General features: G+C 40.1%; 1 protein-coding gene across 1 annotated transcript; it reads right to left on the minus strand.

Moving 5' to 3' along the window:
• Positions 1-4,528: 4,528 nt before the first annotated feature.
• LOC149470253 (uncharacterized) lies at positions 4,529-16,774 on the minus strand. The gene is made up of 6 exons (XM_089665999.1): positions 16,729-16,774; positions 14,473-14,481; positions 9,637-10,026; positions 7,971-8,088; positions 7,680-7,892; positions 4,529-5,061 (listed from the first exon to the last, which is right to left on the minus strand). The coding sequence occupies exons 1-6, from the start codon at positions 16,772-16,774 to the stop codon at positions 4,716-4,718; spliced, it is 1,122 nt and encodes a 373-aa protein (XP_089522125.1). The 3' UTR covers positions 4,529-4,715.
• Positions 16,775-17,871: the final 1,097 nt, after the last annotated feature.

Here is a 17,871-nt window from a genome sequence, read left to right on the forward strand (position 1 = left end):
CCCACTGACACCAACGATGGGGCACTATTCATCCCACTGACACCAATGATGGGGCACTATTCCTCCCACTGACACCAACGATGGGGCACTATTCCTCCCACTGACACCAACGATGGGGCACTATTCCTCCCACTGATACCAACGATGGGGCACTATTCCTCCCACTGACACCAGTGATGGGGCACTATTCCTCCCACTGACACCAGTGATGGGGCACTATTCCTCCCACTGACACCAGTGATGGGGCACTATTCCTCCCACTGACACCAGTGATGGGGCACTATTCATCCCACTGACATCAGTGATGGGGCACTATTCCTCCCACTGATACCAACGATGGGGCACTATGCATCCCACTGACATCAGTGATGGGGCACTATTCCTCCCACTGACACCAGTGATGGGGCACTATTCATCCCACTGACATCAGTGATGGGGCACTATTCCTCCCACTGATACCAACGATGGGGCACTATTCCTCCCACTGATACCAATGATGGGGCACTATTCATCCCACTGACATCAGTGATGGGGCACTATTCCTCCCACTGATACCAACAATGGGGCACTATTCATCCCACTGACATCAGTGATGGGGCACTACTCCTTCCACTGACACCAATGACATGGCACTACTCCTCCCACTGCAAAATTACAGTTATGAAGTAGCAATGAAAATAATTTTATGGTTGGGGGTCACCACAACATGAGGAACTGTATTAAGGGGTCGCGGCATTAGAAAGGTTGAGAACCACTGCCCTAGAGGATATAACTACAATACAGGGAGAGATAATAATTTTTCAAGGGGAGGCTTTGCAGGACCACCCCCTTGGAGAGGAGGGGGTCCAAGAGATTCTTTCCATATGAGGGGGAGAGGGGGACCTTACTACCACCCCGGGAGGGGGAGAGGAGGGTGGGGGCCACCCAGGATGGATCACTATCCCTATTGGGGAGGAGGAGAAGGAGGGGGTGTAGAGGAGGGCAAGGGAAAAAGAAAAAGGTCGACCTAAATCAAGGAATTTTTAACTTAAGTGATTATGTTTTAACTGAAGAAGAATTGAAAGTGCTATCTTTGGGTCTGAAATTTGCACCAGATAGAGATCTTAACAAATTGGATGCATACATAGATTTACAGAAATATATTAGAAAAATTAATCTAAAGAAATTTTGGAGTAAGAAACAAAGTGGTAATAATGATATTGAGAAGGGTGTTGTTAGTGATAAATCAAGTTTATATCCTATTGGGAATATGCAAAAGGATACTATAGGCCCTTATTTGCATACTAAATTAAGGAACAAATCAGTCTTTAATCCTAAAATAGCAAATAATCACTGTGTGGAAACTTTTAAAAAAAATGGTAGAGCATGATTTGGAGCATTTATCTATCCCCAAGTTGAGATCTAAACAGGATATAATTTCAGGAATTTGGAAGTTAGAAAAGAATGAAAATATTGTAATTAGATCAGCAGATAAGGGAGGGGGGTAGTGGTTTTAAATAAATCAGATTATTATATAGAGCTGAATAGACTGGTGGATGATGTTAACACATATGAATTATTGAAAAATAACCCCACAAGGAAATATAGATCAAAATTAATTAAACTAGTCAAAGAAGGAGAAAAATTGGGAATATTGAATAGTAAGGAAACAAGATATCTAGTGCCTAAGGCTCCTAAAATACCAGTGATTTACCAATTACCTAAAATTCATAAAAATCTGACAAAACCTCCAGGAAGACCGATCATAAATGGGACTGATTCATTGTTCTCCAGACTGGGAGAATATGTAGATAAGTTTTTGCAACCCTTGGTATCTTCCTTTCCCGCTTACTTAAGAGATAGTGGGGATTTGATTAGCTCACTCAAAGCTATTAGTGAAGGTGAGTATTGTGTCATGGCCAGTGTAGATGTAAATTCGCTATGCACTAATATAAAACATCATGACGCCCTAGCAGCGGTTAAAGGAGCAATGGTAACTAAGTCAGGAGTTGATTCTGACCAAATACAATTTATCATGAAATGTCTGGATCTGGCTATGACACATAATTATTTCTGGCATTCTAAAAGATTTTATAAACAGATTATGGGTGTAGCGATGGGTGCTAAGTATGCACCGTCAGTAGCTAATTTATTCATGAGTGGGTGGGAAAGTAAGGCAATCTTTGAAAATAGGAAGAAAGAACTGCTACTTTATAGGAGGTTCATAGATGACATCATCATTATATGGAAAGGAGATAAAGAAGGACTGGTTGACTTTATTGATAAGATGGGGAATAATGATGTTAACTTATCATTCACTTATAACCTGAGTGAGACAGCTATTGATTTTTTGGACCTGACGGTGTATAGGCAAGGTAACAGGTTTCTTACAAAGACCCATTTTAAAGATGTTGACAGGAATGGGTATATTCCGAACCATAGCTGCCATCACAGAAACTGGCTTAAGGCCATTCCGAAAGGTCAACTTATTAGGTTAAAACGCAACTGTGATGATAATAAAGTATTTCAAAATCAATCTGATATGTTATTGAATAGATTTAGGGAAAAAGGTTATAAAGAACAGTCCTTGCAATGTGCTTTAGAACAGGTCAAGGGAATGAATAGGGAAGATTTGCTGGTCAAACAATCTAAAGATAGATGCACAGGAGAAATGGCTTTTATAACGAGTTATTCTCGCCAATTTAAATTAGTAGAAAGGATTATAAGAAAGCACTGGCCGATTCTAAAAAGAGATGAGATTTTGAGTAAATTACTTCCGGAGAGGCCTAGTTTCATTTACAGAAAACTGCCTGTATTAAGAGATAAATTGGTAAAGAATGTTCCTGATAAACCGAGGAAATTAACCACTTTTTTGGATAGAGTGGGTTTTTTTAAATGCGGAAGGTGTTCAGCATGTAGAATTTTAAAAGGGGATAATAATAAAAAATATTTTGATAGCTTCAAATCTAGCTCTAAGGGTTCATCCTATAAAATTAAGAAGTTTATTTCATGTGACACTAACCATGTTACCTATGTGCTTGAATGTTCTTGTAACCTTCAATATATAGGAAGAACTACTAGAAAATTATCTGTGAGATTAGGTGAGCATATCAGAAACATCAAAAAAGGATTTAAGTATCACAGTTTATCACATCACTTTAGGGTTTGTCACAATAGGGACCCAACTTGTCTAAAATTCTGTGGTATAGATAGAGTGGAAACGCCATGGAGAGGGGGAGATATGTTGATAGGCATCTCACAAAATGAAACTAAGTGGATTTATAATATGGGGACATTGGCCCCCAAAGGTTTAAATGCAGAGATTGACATTGTTTCTTATCCAATTGGTGAGTGGATTGACTGAGACCATTAATAGTGTAGTTGTGGGTGGTTTCAGACACTCTACTTAGTGAAAAGTTCATGGTTGTATCCAATAGAGTTTTGTGGTGCTATAGCTTCAAAATATTTCAGAGATTTTTAAGGAATTGTGATCTACATATGTACATTTGTTTTTTTATATATATATTTTTTTATTTTATTTTTTTTATTTATATTTGCTTTATTTTTTTTTCATTGTTTTACTTTTCTTATTATTTTTTATTTTATTTTTAATGAATTTTTTTATTTAATATTATTATTATTTTTTTTTTCTTAATTTATAATACATTTTTATTCTTTCATTATTTCCCAGAGAGTATTAAAGATAATTGGAATATATGGTGATTTGTATTTATATTTATGAGGAATTTTGTTTCATTGTTTTAATTGCGGATCATTGTCTTGTATTTAAGTTGTGAAGGGTTCTCACGCTGAGTATATAGAGGATGAGGTAAGATCAGAGGGTGGGTACTTTGTATGGTAATTATAATGGTTTAATGATCAGGTGTGGTAGTGGGAGGTAGTTTCTATTAATTTGCATAGGAGATGGATGAGAGCTCTCCCTAAGGGGCATAAAAGACGGCCAGATACTGAAGGTGGTGTCTTGAAAACGCCCTGTGGGTGGGGCGAAACGTGTTGACGCACTTCCGGGCTGCTGTCTTCTTGGCCTACGTCACTTCTGGTATTTGGAACGCACGCCGACTTTTGCGGTTCAAACAGCCATTTTTGAGGTGGAAAGCTGGTCATCCTCTACAGTGATCCTAAAAGCGTGAGATCCCTATATTTACAATTTGGAAACTTCTTCCTTTGAGGCTATTAAACAAGGCCTGTTATTTTATTGAAACATGTGAGTGTCCTTATTCTATGGATTTATATGGTATTGAGTGGCAGTATTACACTATGTAGCCTTTCTTTCCTTGCACATTGAGGATTCCATGGAGAAGTAGAGTGGAGTCGATTGCTGTATCTAAGCAGGGTGAAGGCGATTTGAGTTCCTCCTGAGGGGCTATAGGATCCCTTATATCCTATGAGGCTTATTACTCACCTCCATCTGGTGAGTGCTGTCAATATTATTTTTCACATGGTGATTAGGTGGAAGCACATTTTGGAACATTGTTTTGAAAATCCTTTTGGGAAAATAAGGACTTATGTTTGAAATATTATATATATATTTTTGCACGGACATTTATTTGATTATTTTTATTTATTTAATGTTTGCGCTGTTTTTTGTGTTATTTAATACAAGTCCGATTCTGCCCGAGCTAATTCAACAGTAAGCTGTCAAACACAACAGCCAATCCTAGGTGGCAGAAGCATTCACCACCCTGCAGATGCACGTATACACATCCCTTGCCCTGCTACTCCATACTGTTCACTGCCCTATCTCCACAGACTGCTCCCTGCCCTGCCACTACATGTACGTTGGGCAGCATGTCAGTCTGTTGGGCAGGATGTCCATCTTCTTCTAAAGTCATAGTGACGGTGTATGATGGGCAGGATTCTGAATCTGTGGAAAGTGTTGGCATATTAAGAACAGTAGTCCTTTCTGGTGGTATCGAAGATAGATCCGTGGACATGCTTATTGTAGTCTCTTCTGATCCTCTTGGGTTGTTCTGGTTTTCCGACTGATTTGTTACCAGACGTCCCTCTTCCATAGCCTTGTACTGGTTTTCAGGCTTTATACAGCAGTTATACCACCGAATTCTGTGTAGGTAAAAACAGAAAACAAACATTAAATTTAAAAATCCACTTTACGCTGTACAGTATTTATAAAGTGCCAACAGTTCGCTCAGCACTGTACATTACAAAGGGAGGCAGAATATGCGACAGTACGAAAACAATACAATGTGATACACGAGGGGTTCGATGGCCCTGCTCAGCATACACTGAGATATCAGTTTTGTGTGGACCGAAACTTGACTTGGCATAAAATATCTCCAGGGTAGCAAGGACCCTTCAAGTACCTCATTCAATTCAATCTATTTGTTCTTTTGCAGCCCCTTGGATCCTTGGCTTTGTGTTAAATCTAAATTATGATTCGGCACTTATATTGATGGCAAGCTTGCAAAATATTTGGTTTTTATGATTAGTCATAATTAATATTAATATGTGTGAATGGTCTTTGACAAATGGTAGTATTTACTATTCTTCAATTATAGCTGAGACCAAAAGATATACAAGTTAAGCTGAGATAGTATATACCAGCTGAAGGCTGAGTATACTATATTTAGGCTGGTAGCATATTTCAAGGTTATTAGAAGTGACTTACTATTACATTATGTATTTTAATAGTATCTGTGTGTATTTAGTATACGTCTCTAACATTGATACATATATAGTTTAGTGATTATACATTGATATGTTCTTAAGCTATACTATTCTTTAAATATATAGCTGAGGGTCATCAGCATACATATGTTCCTGTCCATCAAACATCATATGTATAGCATCCTTTCCTTATATGAAATGGCTTTGCTAAGCAGTAATAATTTCCATAGAAGGTATTAAGATCACTAACTATGACGTACATTTGCCTCATAAAAGACCATGAGACATCGGACAAGGAGACTCACACTTACACGCTACATGACTCTTGCATACACACGTCTGAGAAGCTGCAACAGGTGCATACTGAGATCACTTCCGGCTACAATATAGTCACGTCCGGCTTCTACACAAAGTCATTGAGACGGACAAGGACATGAAGGACAGAACAGCCATGACATATAATGGTGACTTTATCGTTTGTTTGTTATTTTTACAGTAGTTTTATCTACATGGAACTGTTCATAATACGCTTTACATTGTTTATTTGACACCATTGTGTGATAGAATAAAATCACACTTCATTTTTTTATTTCAATGGCTCTTTCATTCATAATCGCCTCAAGACACTAGAAGAAGTATTATATGTGTCTAAAAATCCAACACTTGGTCATTACATGTAGTTTTTTAATGCAAGCTGTGTAACTATCAGAAGCACAGCTCCAGTCTAAGCGCTGCTGTATAGGGAGTACCTGAATTTTACTTGGTATCAGCCTCTTGCGGTCTCTGTACAGCAGAGGTTAGACTAAGGTAGGAATAGGGACCACAAGGAGCCAATTAGTTGTGCTGCAAGTGCAAACAGCATGCTGATAGGAAGAAAGAGAAGCGTGACAAAGTAATGACTTCATCAATTTTCTGCTACTCTTTTCAATGTCTGGTCACAGGCTGAAGTGTTGCTGATCTACAGCAGAAAAAAAAATCCAGATCTCTTTCACTGCCAGAGCTGTGCTGTGTGGCAGGGCTGTGTAAATCTCAGAGCTGGATGGACAGAAATACAAACCATTTGAAAGGTATAACAACTTTTATACAGCATCTATGACATCTGTGTATTTAGCAGTCTACCCAGGGTTCAGCCTAATCTGTCATGTCGGAAAATACATCAGAGAGGCTAGGAGAAATCAGATATGCTTGTCAAAATGCAAACAGGAGTTATGGCTTATGGTGGCCATCAGCAATCTGATCAAATGATTCTTCACAGAATTGGATAATATGATCGGATCTATATATTATCATAAAGACACCGATTGATTTAAAAAAAAGTATTCTGGCCTGAACAGGAAAATCTGATTGTAGGAAAGCAGATAAATGCAATATAATCCTTGAAGAGAAGTAGTTCCGGCCCCCCTCCCAAAAATTAAAAGTCAGCAGCTGGGTGCTGGAGCTGCTGACTAAGGAAAAGCAGCAGAAAACCAGCAGTGAAACCTTGACTCTTCACAGCGGGTTTCCTACTGCGCATGGGCAGCAGTTTTCTGGGACCTGTAAAAAGTCCCAGAGGGTTGCGGGGGGGGGGGGGGATGAGGAGGAGAGGGGGCTGAACTTGCGGAAGTGGGAGCAGGTACCTGTCAAAACTAGGTACTCGCCCCCCAATAGGTGCTAAATGTGGCAGCGGAGGGGGGATGAAGAAGATATGTAGAGCTACCACTTTTGGGTGGATCGCCACTTTAAGTGTATGGTGCGTGAAACAAGCTTTTTGATTTTTCAGATCATATTTCCAATCAGCCAATAAATCTATCAAAAATACAATTTTACACTAATCATTTTGTGTATGGCCACCATAAGACTATGGGGGTGATTTACTAAAGCTGCAAGGTTCAAAATCTGGTGGAGCTCGGCATAGAAACCAATCAGCTTCCAGGTTTTGTCAAAACTTAATTGAATAAGCTGAATTTAGAAGCCAATTGGCTACCATGCACAGCTGCATCAGATTCTGAGTGCACCAGTTCAGTAAATCTCCCCGAATGTTTTTAGTAAGATTTGTATGAAAGTGCTGCACTTACCCTAAGTAGCATCCTCCTATGCAGGCCAATATTACAACAACAAGGCCTATTACCACTGGGATGGCAAAGTAAGAGATTAGACCTTTTTTAACCAAACTCTGTAAAAGCATGTCAAAATACAGGCCACTCCCTTGATGGTTCTGAGTGTCCAACGGAGAGATCATGCCATTATTGGCCATTTCATGCTGAATTTCCTCTTCAATCACTGTCTGGCTGGTCCCAGTGGCAGCATCTCGCTGGCTGGTCCCAGTGGCAGCATCTCGCTGGCTGGTCCCAGTGGCAGCATCTGGCTGGCTGGTTCCAGTGGCAGCATCTGTAGAGTCCTCTTGGTCAAGTGAATCCTGTGCGTTGCCATCGGTCTCATTATTCACCAAGAATCGAAGGTTATCCATTTCAATTGGAGAGATTCCTGTAGAGATAAAATAAATAGTTGTAAAGGAAAAACTAGCCTGAGCATCCCCTGCATAGTAAATTCACAAATGGTAAGAAAAGTTGGTAATCGTGATCTTTTAACCTTTTTTTGCCGACAGATAACCATTCTCCAGCAAGATATTCCATAGTAAATGAAAATCATAGAAGCAGACACCGTAATGCGTGGGCACCATGCAGAGAACACTTTGCCTTTTCTGGATGAACGCAAAGTGTTCTCTGGACTAGGTGGGGTGGTGACATAACATTCTGCACCTTGTCCAATTAAGGAACACTTTGCATTCATTCTGAAGTTGCAAAACATTCTTCCAGCGGCTTAGAGACTGGCATCCATACAAGGGTTCTGGAAGTGGATTCTCACAGCTGTGTGATGAGTTTGGTATCATTCCGAAAGCATGTAAGTGCATTATATGTCATTTTAGCTTTACTTAATAAAGAAGTTTATTGCCCTACTAGGGCATGTGCTTCCCTGGTCTGTTTTTTGTTTAAAGTGTTAGTTCACCTTTACCAAAAACCTGCCGATCTCTGGATAATAAACTGTGTGTCTCTGACTAAAGTTGAATAATTCCCTTGCTATAGATGTAGGCCATTTATGTACCTCATGAAGCCTGACTGGAATACTCCCAAGGACGTATCCAGACGTGAACTATTTAATTTGTCCACAGTCCTTGTTTTGGCAATTCAAGGGATGACTACAAAGACCCTGATATAGTGAAGGCTGCATGCAACACTGGTTTGGAGCTTTTTTGGCTGGTCACAACTGAGCGTGAGTGGGATTAAGCCTTGGTTCACACCAATGTGATTTGTCATGCATTTTGACAGTTCAAAAATCACATGACAAGTCGCACCTTATTTTCAGCAACAGAACAAATCAATCAAATCGAGTCGCTGTAACTTTAAAAAGGTTCCTGTGCTACTATTCTGTCATTTAATTGCAACTTGCATTGACTTCTGTTAAATGAAGTCACAAGCCACAATGAAATCACACATCCAGAACGCACTGATTTGCGGCTTTGAAATCGTTCTGATGCACTGGTGTGAACCAGAGCTAATTGTGTTTTGGTTAATAAAAATTTGATTTTTGGAATTGTGATTAAACAGTGGGTATACATCCAATGGGAAATGGTCCTATGGAAATTGTTGATCCTGATTTAAAATAAAAACATTTGAAATTCTGAACTATTTCATTTCTTTGTAGCCAGCGAATGGTTATCAAATCACTTAAGTGACCCATGCTCTTCAAGAGGTTGAGCACTCCTGACCCAACTCTATTTCAAAAGTGTGGAAAGGGGAATCTTCCCCAATGAGGTGCTGTATTCAGACAGCAGGGAGACTTCCCTGCCATCAAAGTACACTGATCAGTGTTGCAGGTTATAACCTGCAGTTCTGATCGAGTGCGGAAAATCTAACAATTGTGCAGATCAACTTCTGTACAACCACAATACCCATAGATTGAATTTGGCCTGGTCCCTGCTGAACTAGCCCAATTTCGATCCATGTATGGCCAGCTTTATTCTAGAAGACTTACCTGTCTCTTCAGTTTGATCGTAGATATTGATTCTAACTTTTGGAATATGATTGTTTGTAAACCCATTGATCTTCAAATGGAGCTCATATATTCCACTGTCATCCTCACTGACACTGTCTATGGCTAAGGAGCAATTCCCATGGTGCACACGAGAGATAAATAATTGCACCCTTGTGTCATGGAGTTTCTCTCTCAGGAGAACAGTAGTTTTGCTTACAGTTAGGTAGATTAGGCTGGTGTACATTCCACCTTCTTCTGTTTTGTCCCATTCCAAAGTGATGTCTCTACTCTCAATGGGTCCACTCACATGAAAGCTGCACGGGATTATCAGTCGCGATCCGGTATGAATGTTTATCTCATCATCCATTTGAATGTCCGTAATTTTCATGGCTGTTGAGAGAAAAAAAAAACAAACAATTAATTTAAATGCACCAAAACTACTACAGGAGTCATACAGATGCCCAAAACTAGAAAATAAGTAGCCCTTCCTTCCACCTTAGTAATGTTATGACACTGCACAATTCTGAACCCCAGCCATCCAGGTCTAGCATATCCTTCCCCTATTTGACCATTTCACCTACATATCAGCAGAGGCAGAGACAGGGAATAAAGTCATTCTAAAAAAAACAGATTACAGTGAACCTGTTAGCCATGATAAATGCCCTTCGCATTAAGGCTAGGTTCACACCTATGCAGTTTGCATATGATCCATTTCTACAGTGCGTTTTGCGTTTTTGCACAAGCAGGTTTTGTTTTTCTTGTTGCTAGGCAGATTAAAATGCAAAACGCAGCAAAAATGCACTACTTGCTTTTCTGCAGCATTTCCATTGAAGTCTATAGAACCAAAAACACTACTTTTTGCGTTTAAAAAAGTCCCTGTCCCTTTCCAAAAAACACACCTGGTGAAAACACGAAGATGTGAATGTGTCCATAGGAAATCATGTTAAATGGACTGTAGTTTGTTTCTGCAAAACACTTAGGTGTGAACCTGGGGTAAAGCTTTTAAAATGAGAAATATGCTTGATAACCAGAAAGCTTCTTTTGTGTGCCTCTCTGATTTAGTGTCACTTTGTTGCTGGGAGTTCAATTTTCCCTGACATCTGAGATAAAGCCTACCAAGTACCAATATCCTCACCACCTAGTGGCCTGTAAAAGCACTCTTATTGGAAAGAAAAATGGCATCTAGGTATGACGCAGCCAGTAGAAAGGGAAATTAGGCCCTAATAACAAAGTGAAAATCTCATAGTTGGCAACCCCTACATCCCGACTTGTTGCTTGAATGTGAAAAACATTGGTTGTATAGTATCACTACTATGAGCCTCAAAGACAAAATGTAATATATTGCAGTTTATCAACCATTGAATGTGGTGGCTGCATTCATTTTTTTCCCCAAGCATTTATTTATTTTATTTTAACCTGGTGATCAGCCAGTAATACACCTCCTGTATTAGGGTGGCTACATTCACTCCCCCATTGTATCTATGGAGGAGCACTGAAGCCACCTATGGACAGCAGCACTGTCAATCAGTTGAGAAGGTAATGTTGGATGGACTAGTAGATTTAGATGGACGTTACTGTAATGACTAATACTATAAAACCCAACTCAAGCTAACACTTATTAAGCAGTTATGTCAATTGTTTTTTTTTCCCTTTTCAGATAAAGGTTTTACATAATAGGAAAAAAGCTGACTATTGTAGGCACCCTGTCAGTGTTACATAGTTTGTTTTAGCCTTCCAAATGCCACTTTTGCTGGACAGCTTGGTTTGTTACAGTAAGCTGAAAAACAACAGACTTACTGGTCAGATCACCAGGTAATAAACTATGTTATGGGGGAATTCAGAAAAAAAAAAAGTGTTAATACTAGTGGCAGACTGTATCATGTACAGTATGTCATTTTTTTTTCTTATTAAGCTCACATTTTCATTTTTAGACCTCATGCACACTGGACGTTTTTACAACTGCGGTTTACTGGTTGTAGCAAAAAAAAACCCATCAAAAGCCAAAAACTCCTCAGCATGTTATCCTATGTATCCATGCACACAGACTGCAATCAACTTTTGGCTGAAAAAAAAAAAACTCAGAACTAGTGGATTTCTAGAGGAGTTTTTTTAGCTGTAAATGCGTCAAACCACTGTTTTTGGACAAAAAAAAATGTATTTTTTGGTCAAAATACAAAACCTCTAAAAAATTAAACTGCAAAAAAAAATAAAATGCAGCAAAACACCACTAAAATCTAATACAAAAACTCTAAAAAAAACTCACATTTTAACATGATTTTACACAGCTAACGTTACCAGCGTTATTAAAACACCCTGTGTGCATGTAGCCTAATAATCACATGAACTCTCACAAGAAAAATAAAAACTCTCTAGCAATACACACCAAATAGAGCATGTGCAGTTTCTCCACATGATAGGTCTTATCAGGAGATAAGAGGGAAACACTGGAAAAAGGGGAGGATCAGAGAAGTCAGGATCAAACAGCCTTTTTACACAATGCAGAGGATTAACCACTTAAGTTCCACAGTGAGTATAGCAAGCATGCTTTACTGCATATAAAGACTGATTTTACTGTTGTGGGTTTAGTAACACTTTAAAAGCAAAGTCAGAAACCCTGTGGTCTAAGCTTTTATACCTATAGACATTACAGAATACATCAGAGTCCTCCATTACATCAGGTGTCTTTATCGGAGTAACCTCATAAAACAGTAACCCCAATCAGAATACACTCATATCAGTTTCCCCCATCAAACAGTCCCCCCCTTACATAATGTGTCCCCATCAGAGTACCCCCTAACATCAATTTCCCCCATACATCAGGTGTCCCTACACAAGTAATGTCACTGGTTGCTATGACACCTGCGGTCCTGGCAACCAATGACTGCAAGACTAGGTCCAAACCTATGCTGGTTGTTGTCGTTCTGTTTTTCTGACTCATTTGTGTTTTTCAGGTACATTTTTGATGCAATTTTAATGTACTTTTGCATTTTTGGGATGCGTTCATGTTGACGGGGAGATGTCTGTTGCAGGAAAACACATCAAAAACAAATACACCAAATATGCATGTACATGCATGTTTCATGTGCTTTCATACATTTTTTATGTGATTCCATTGCAGTCTATGGTGTCAAAAACGCACCATGCTGCAATGTAGAAAAAGTCCCTGCTCCTTTCCAAAAACGCACAGGTGACAACTGCATGTATGTGAATGTGACCTATAGGAACGAAGGCTAAATGGAGTATAGTGCGTTTCTGAAAACGCACTGAATAGTGCATAGATGTGAACGTATACCTTAGGCTAGGTTCACAGGCTAGGCCAGGACCGCAGGTGTCACAGCAACCAGTGACATTACTTGTATGGGGGGCACTCTGATAGGGATAACCTATGCCTTAGGTTAGGTTCACAGGCTAGGCCAGGACTGCAGGTGTCATAGCAACCAGTGACATTACTTGTATGGGGGCACTCTGATAGGGATAACCTATACCTTAGGCTAGGTTCACAGGCTAGGCCAGGGCCTCAGGTGTCATAGCAACCAGTGACATTACTTGTATGGGGGCACTCTGATAGGGATAACCTATGCCTTAGGCTAGGTTCACAGGCTAGGCCAGGACTGCAGTGTCATAGCAACAAGTGACATTACTTGTATGGGGGCACTCTGATAGGGATAACCTATGCCTTAGGCTAGGTTCACAGGCTAGGCCAGGGCCTCAGGTGTCATAGCAACCAGTGACATTACTTGTATGGGGGCACTCTGATAGGGATAACCTATGCCTTAGGCTAGGTTCACAGGCTAGGCCAGGACTGCAGTGTCATAGCAACCAGTGACATTACTTGTATGGGGGCACTCTGATAGGGATAATCTATGCCTTAGGCTAGGTTCACAGGCTAGGCCAGGACTGCAGTGTCATAGCAACCAGTGACATTACGTGTATGGGGGCACTCTGATAGGGATAATCTATGCCTTAGGCTAGGTTCACAGGCTAGGCCAGGACCGCAGGTGTCATAGCAACCAGTGACATTACTTGTATGGGGGCACTCTGATAGGGAGTTTGCATCTGATACGTTTCTGTAGTGCTTTTTGCGTTTTTGCACATGCGTTTTTTGATTTTTTTCTTCTTGCTAGGCAGATTAAAACGCAAAACGAATCAAAAACACACTACATGCAGCGTTTCCATATGAGTCTATAGAACCAAAAACACAACTTTTTGCGTTTAAAAAAGTCCCTGACCCTTTCCAAAAATGCATCGGGTGAAAACACACAGATGTGAACACGTTCCATAGGAAATCATGTTAAATGGACTGCAGTGCATTTCTGCAAAACGCTGCAGAAACCGCTTAGGTGTGAACCTGGGGTTAGTGAGGATCCAGCACAGCAGAATGTTGCGCTGACAGTCTAGACTGGGCAGTTAGTTGGTCTGGATGTGGACCGCGGTCCGCCATTAAGGGTAGGCTGCTATATAATGTGTAAAACCAATCGTCACCCCTGATCACACAAATCAATTTATAACATGCTGAGCAAACTGTTAGCAATATATAAATCCTGTATAATACTGACTACAGTATTGTAAAAATAAACATATCTTTTCCTAGGGGGTCACCTTTGTGAAATCTATAGGGGAGAATATCCCGGATCTAATACATGTACATCACAAAACCCATGCTAAGTGCAACACTACCAACACAGCAAAGGATGGAAATCAAATCACAGAACACCCGGAGATAAGAAGTACTGCTTCCAACATGAACTCCGTACAAATCCCGCGGGAAAATGTGCCGAATTCAGTGAAAGGAAAGTCATCTTGTAGTTAATTCTAGGTTCCAGTCTATGTACATACCTGATGAAACTGCCAGAAAAAGCAGAAGAAACACGAAAATCATTTGGCGAAACATTTTCAATCACACGCTGAGCGCCGCACTCCTCACTCCTCTCCTCTCCAAACTCCAAGCAGAAATGATACACCTGCAGCGCAAATCTCCCGGCAACAGAGCAGCAGAGAAAAGGGGCGTGGCTAAAGCAACGGATGCGCGCACAGTAAGTGAGCGGTCAGATCACCAGTCTTCAGGCGCATGCGCCAAAAGATATTATTTTGGCCTCCACACTGAAAATAATTAAGGCGCCTGTTGGAACGTGATATTGAACCCTCTTTTTTATAATCATGTTCTCGGTGCGCAGCATGAAGCATTAAGGGTTCATGCACACGGGGCGCTTGGAAAACTTCTGAATGATGGAAACTGCTGGAAAACGTAGGTTAAAAAACATCAGTTTAGCCGTGTTTGCATACCGCGTTTAGAAGCGTTTTAAAATAAACCTCAGGAGACCCTCCCAAATGCCCAGAATGCACTGAAAAATAGTAAATAATTAACTATTTCAGACATTTTGAGAGAAATAGAGCAGAAGCAGAGAGAGTAGTATTTGCCGAGATGACCTGTCTTTTCTGGTTGTATTCACAATAGATCCCATCATGAGCATAATGCAACACGTTCTACTATATTTTCCTTCACGCAAAACCTGGAACTGACTGCACTGGTGTACTGGGCGCATTTGAATACACAGAAAACACTTTGCATGCATTTCTGATGATGAAAAAAGGCTCTAGACAGCATCTGAACATGGAACAGTTAAAAAACGCTACTAAGCGCAAACGCTTATAAACACAGTTAACCGTGTTTACAAACGTTTGGTGTTTGAAACGCCGGTAAAATCTGAACACAAGTTTGGTGCGTTCAAACTAACGACTGTAAATGACCATGGACACATAGGAAAACATTGGGGAAAGTTCAGGGGCTGCTGAAAAAAACACTGAACAGCTCCTGAACATCAGTTTATCAGCTGCACTGTACATGAGCCCTAAATCTAATCTGATGTTTCCCAGATTCTCCTTTGTATATTATTATACAGCCTGTGCAGATTTTTATTTTTTGCACTATAAACAAAAAAAGACCAGCAATTTTGAGAAAAAACTATTTTTTTTTACTTTTTGCTATTAAACATGTCTAGTAAAAAAAATTAAAAAATCAAATTGCATCATAAATTTCGGCCAAAATGTATTCTGCTACATGTCTTTGATAAAAAAAAATCCCAATACATGTAACTGAATTGGTTTATGTAAAAGTTATAGCACTTACAAAATGGTGGTATAGATACTGGAAATGTTTTTTTTTTTTTGTTACTAGTAATGGCAGCGATCAGTGACTTACAGTGGGACTGTGGCGGGCATTCTGATACTGGGGGGAACTGACTTGAAATAAGAATTGGTCATGTAACACTGTGCTGGTCACTGACTTGGTGTCCCTGACATCCCCAGTGACACCAATACAGTGATCAGTGCTAATAAAAAGCACTGACACTGTAGTAATAGCTCTGGGCAGGGAGTGTGCAGTGGTACACTGTAAGCACACTGCTTTGTATGGCTCTGCTATGCAGAGCCATACAAAGCAGTGTGCAGGAGCTGATGGGAGAGATATGCATTGTTTGCATACAGGTCTCTCCCCTATCGGAATTCCTCGGAGATCACCTGGTGCCGGCGAGGAATCACAGGGTGGGACCCGGTGATTGACAACCCAGGCCGAGAATGGCGGCGTGGGTAGGGCATGCGTGCGCCCCCTACCTGGGACTGCAAAATCACACACACACACACTTATATATATATATATATATATATATATATATATATGTATATTATATATACACACACATCTATATGATTTTGCACACCCGTGCCACCCTGTAGCAGTATTTCTGTTATAGGGCGGCGTGGAAGCAGTTAACAATAAGGAGCCCCCCCAGATACCACCCACCCTTCCATGTTAATGAGTAAGGTGTACACAGTGCCCCTAATCAGTCACCAAAAACAGTCAGTAGTAAAAAAAAAACCACAAACACAGTTTCTGACAAGTCCTTTATTAAAAAAAATTATTAAAAAATATCGCACATCATACAGCCAATGTCATTTACGTCGTTTGGGGATTTAACCCCCCTGAAGGTATTCCCGAGTGTAGCTCGGGGTTAAGTTTCAGTACCAGAAGCGGTAACCCTGAGCTACACTCGGGATTACACTGCAGCGTTGCTCTGGGATCCCTGGATCACTTACCTTGTCCCGCGGTCCCGCGCTGTCCTCCTGCTGTGTCCTCGGCCATGTCCTTCGGCCAATGCCGGCATCCGTCTTCCGGGTTCCGTTCCCTGCGAGCGTCGAGACGTACGGGGGATGGAACCGGTGGGAGATTCAAAAATGTCAAAATTTAACATACACATAATACACTAAAATCTGATAGTATTACATTACTGTATCAAAGCATTTCACATACATTTTGTCCCTAGTGCTTTGTCCTGTGCCCTGCCTGTATTTTTACCGTTCTTTCTGCCTGGAAACTGAGAAAAGTCCATGGCGTCCAAAAAGCGTCCCTTTAGGTCAAAAGCGGTTTAAGACCAGCTAGAATACAGCAATACTAAATCAGAACTACTTGCAGAATTGAGTGATAATGATTTGTGGGGAAATTCGTCATCAGACACTGAAAACGATTCTGTGACTTTGCTCAGTGATGTGCGAACTTGGCGCTCTATTTCAAACTTCAGTGTTTTTGGTTTGATTATATTATTGAATAAAATGTATTATTATTATATTATTATTTTTTATGATTATTTATTATATTATCATTTATGATTTCGTGTTTCAATCTTTATCATACCCGGGATGTTTACTAGACTCTTGTTCGGACAGATCTCAGTGAGTTATTCCTAAGAATTACAGGCCTACAATAAAAAAAGAACATATTTCCAGTGAAAACAATGTACCGCTTTGAGCACAGAAATACTGACATAATCATACCACTATGGAGGTTAAGACCTGGCCTTGACCTCCTGCCTGTGAGCCCCCCTCCCCCCTTTTTGTTGAAGCCTAGAGATTTTATTATGTGGTTTGGTCACCTTTCATTTGAAAGGGGGGCAGTTAATAAATGATTTTGCTATTATTACAGCCTGAGTCGTAGTGACCTGGTTTGTTTACTAGTCTGTTGTGTTGAGATAATTTATTATACAGTACCAGTTTATATTTATCGTAAATTATATATGTTTAAACCTTTAAAACTAGTAATAAAGAGGTGGCGGCCATGTTAAGCTCCACTCCTAGTTTGTAGTCTTTATTTTATTGATGTCTTATAATGGAGTCTGCTTTTATAGGTCTGCATGCTGCAGTGTACATACATATTGTGAGTTTTTTCACACCTAGAGCAGCCCA

This window comes from Staurois parvus, unplaced genomic scaffold (genome assembly GCF_062004578.1).
Source record: "Staurois parvus isolate SC_StPar_1 unplaced genomic scaffold, SC_StPar_1.0 ptg000049l, whole genome shotgun sequence".
NCBI classification, from domain to species: Eukaryota; Metazoa; Chordata; class Amphibia; order Anura; family Ranidae; genus Staurois; species Staurois parvus.